The sequence below is a fragment of the Phalacrocorax aristotelis genome, chromosome 5, assembly GCF_949628215.1.
Source record: "Phalacrocorax aristotelis chromosome 5, bGulAri2.1, whole genome shotgun sequence".
NCBI classification, from domain to species: domain Eukaryota; kingdom Metazoa; phylum Chordata; class Aves; order Suliformes; family Phalacrocoracidae; genus Phalacrocorax; species Phalacrocorax aristotelis.
The window spans coordinates 42,070,169-42,072,985 of NC_134280.1; the positions used below are offsets into that span (position 1 = coordinate 42,070,169).

General features: G+C 59.9%; 1 protein-coding gene across 1 annotated transcript; it reads left to right on the plus strand.

Annotated features, from left to right (window-relative positions):
- The first annotated feature begins 224 nt into the window (after positions 1 to 224).
- On the plus strand, positions 225 to 2,546 carry GBX2 (gastrulation brain homeobox 2). The gene is made up of 2 exons (XM_075092586.1): positions 225 to 936; positions 1,307 to 2,546. Exons 1-2 carry the CDS (start codon positions 426 to 428, stop codon positions 1,828 to 1,830), a joined length of 1,035 nt encoding a protein of 344 aa, XP_074948687.1. The 5' UTR covers positions 225 to 425; the 3' UTR covers positions 1,831 to 2,546.
- The last annotated feature ends 271 nt before the right edge of the window (positions 2,547 to 2,817 follow it).

Here is a 2,817-nt window from a genome sequence, read left to right on the forward strand (position 1 = left end):
GGCGTTCCACGGGGGAGCGAGCGCTCACGCGTGGGCCGCCCCGTCGGGCGGGCGGTTGGTGAATGGGGCCGGGAGGGGGGGGTCCGGGACAGAGAGGGAGGTGTTAGGGGCGCGGTCTCACCGCCCGGCCCCTCCCCTCCTCCCTCCCGCCCAATGGCAGGCGGCGGCGGCAGCCACGTGGGGCGGACCGTGTTCCCAGCCGGGCAAAATGTGAATGGGCGCGGGGGAGCGCGGGCGGGCAGAGCGGTGGCGGCGGCGGCGGGGGCGCACGGCGGGCGGGCGGGCGGGGGGCTCGGCCCCGATGTGCGGGCGGCGGGCCGCGGCCCCGCTCCGCCCCGGCTCTGCCCCACGCGTGGGCGCTGCGCGGCTCTGAGGAGGAGGAAGAAGAGGAAGAAGAAGGTCGTCGCTGCCGCCGCCGCTCCGGCATGAGCGCGGCTTTCCAGCCCTCGCTGATGATGATGCAGCGCCCGCTGGGAAGCAGCACGGCCTTCAGCATCGACTCGCTTATCGGCAGCCCCCCGCCGCCAGCCCCCGGCCACTTCGTCTATACCGGCTACCCCATGTTCATGCCCTACCGGCCCGTGGTGCTGCCGCCGCCCCCCCCGCCGCCCCCGGCTCTGCCGCAGGGCGCCCTGCAACCGGCGCTACCCCCCGCGCACCCCCACCACCACCAGCTCCCCAGCCTGCCCACGGGTTTCTGCTCCAGCCTGGCTCAGGGCATGGCCCTCACCTCCACCCTCATGGCCACGCTGCCCGGCACCTTCCCCGCCTCCCCCCAACATCAGGAGGCCGCCCGGAAGTTCGCCCCCCCGGGGAACTTCGAGAAAGCCGAGGGGATGCCCCCGGACGGCGGCGGCGACGACGGCAAAACCTTCCTGGGGAAGGACGGAGCCCTCCTGCCCTTCCCCGCCGCCGACGCCGTCCAGGCCTCCCTCGGTGAGTGCGTGAGTGAGCGCCGGAGCCGTCGGGGTGGAGCGGGGTTCCGAGGGGGGACGGGGGAAGCGGGAGAGGGGGCGGCCGCGGGGACAGGGGACCCCCGGGCGGAGGCAGGGCTGGCAGGGGTCCGGTGGCCGCAAGGCCGAGGGGAAGGGAGGTTGCCAGCCCCCACCGCTCGAAAAAATAGCAATAAAATCAATCCAACCCAAAGAGACGTGGGGAAAAAAAAAAAAAAAAAGACCAACCCCAACACCCCCCACCCCCCAAACCCCAACAGTTTTCGGGGGATGGAGCTGCGGGCCGGGGGAGCGCGACGGCGGCGGGCCGGGGGGTACCACATTCTAACGAAAGGCCTCTGCTTCGCCTCCAGCCGGGGCTCTCCGGGGCCAGGGGAAGGAGGACCCCAAAGCAGAAGAGGACACGAAAGGCAAGGAGGAAAGTTTCTCCATGGACAGCGATCTAGACTATAGCTCGGACGACAACATCCCCGGCCAGGCGGCTCACAAGGAAGAGGACTCTGGCAACGCGCTGGAGGAAAACCCCCAAAACCCCCCCAATTCCACCAACACCACATCCACGGGCAAAAACCGGCGGAGGCGAACAGCCTTCACCAGCGAGCAGTTGCTGGAGCTGGAAAAGGAGTTTCACTGCAAAAAGTACCTGTCCCTGACGGAAAGGTCCCAGATCGCTCACGCCCTCAAACTCAGCGAGGTGCAGGTGAAAATCTGGTTCCAGAACAGACGGGCGAAATGGAAACGGGTCAAGGCGGGCAACGCCAACTCCAAGACAGGGGAGCCCTCCCGAAACCCTAAGATCGTGGTACCCATCCCGGTGCACGTCAGCAGGTTTGCGATCAGGAGTCAGCACCAGCAGCTGGAGCAAGCCCGACCCTGATCTCTCCCTATGCTCAGAACCACAAGTTTTTGAGGGAAAGGTTTCCAAATCGGGTTTTAAAAGCAGCCCACCCAAAAAAAAAAAAAAAAAAGAGAGAGAGGCAAAAAATCCCCAAATCCTACAGCAAACAACAGCCGACAAAAAAAAAAAAAAAAATCAAATCCCACGTGAGCGCACAGCAAATCCCTACCACGAGCGAACTTTAAAGCGAAACTTTCCACTTACCGAGTCAAGCGAGAGTCTGCAAAGGCAAGAGGCTTGGAAACTGTTTTGGTTCAGAGCAGGAATATTATCGAACCCTGGAAGAGACACACAGATATTTATTCTTACGCTGCCCCCCCACTTTGTACATACTCGTGCTCTCTTGGCTGCGATGGGGACCACCGATGCGGTACGGTGGCGGCGCCAGATCCAGCAACGATTTGTCCCCCCTCCCTCGCCGGCAGAGACATCCCCAGCGAAACCCGCAGCGCGCCTTTAGCCATCTTTTGGGGTTTTGTTTCTTATCGGGGGCGAAAGGTAAAAAGACGAGAACAAAACAAAACAAAAAAAAACCAAAAGAAAACTAATAAGAGTTTAATTTCATGGTTTTTTTTTATTGTTTGATTTTATTTCTGATGGCTGAGTGGCAGGCAGTGGGGACGATTTTTTAAATATATTTTTTGCCTGGCTTTCTGTCGATTTGGTTTGCCTATTCTACCAAGCCATGTTTAAAAGAGCGTGGGGGGGGTTGGGGGGAGGAAAAAAAAAAAAAGCACGATCTTCTCTATTGTGTTTAATTTATTTCAATGTAGCTTATTTCCTTATAAGTTATGAATTTAAAAGCAAACTAAGTCTTGTGAATAAAAACGGACAAAGAAACAAAAAAGAAAAAAAAAAAAAGCCCTCCAGCCCCTGGCTGTTCTGTCCAGAATTTGGGGTTGAGCTGATTTTCCTTTCCCCTCCTGCGCGGCCGGAGCGGAGTGATGCTGCCCTCGCTTTTTTTTT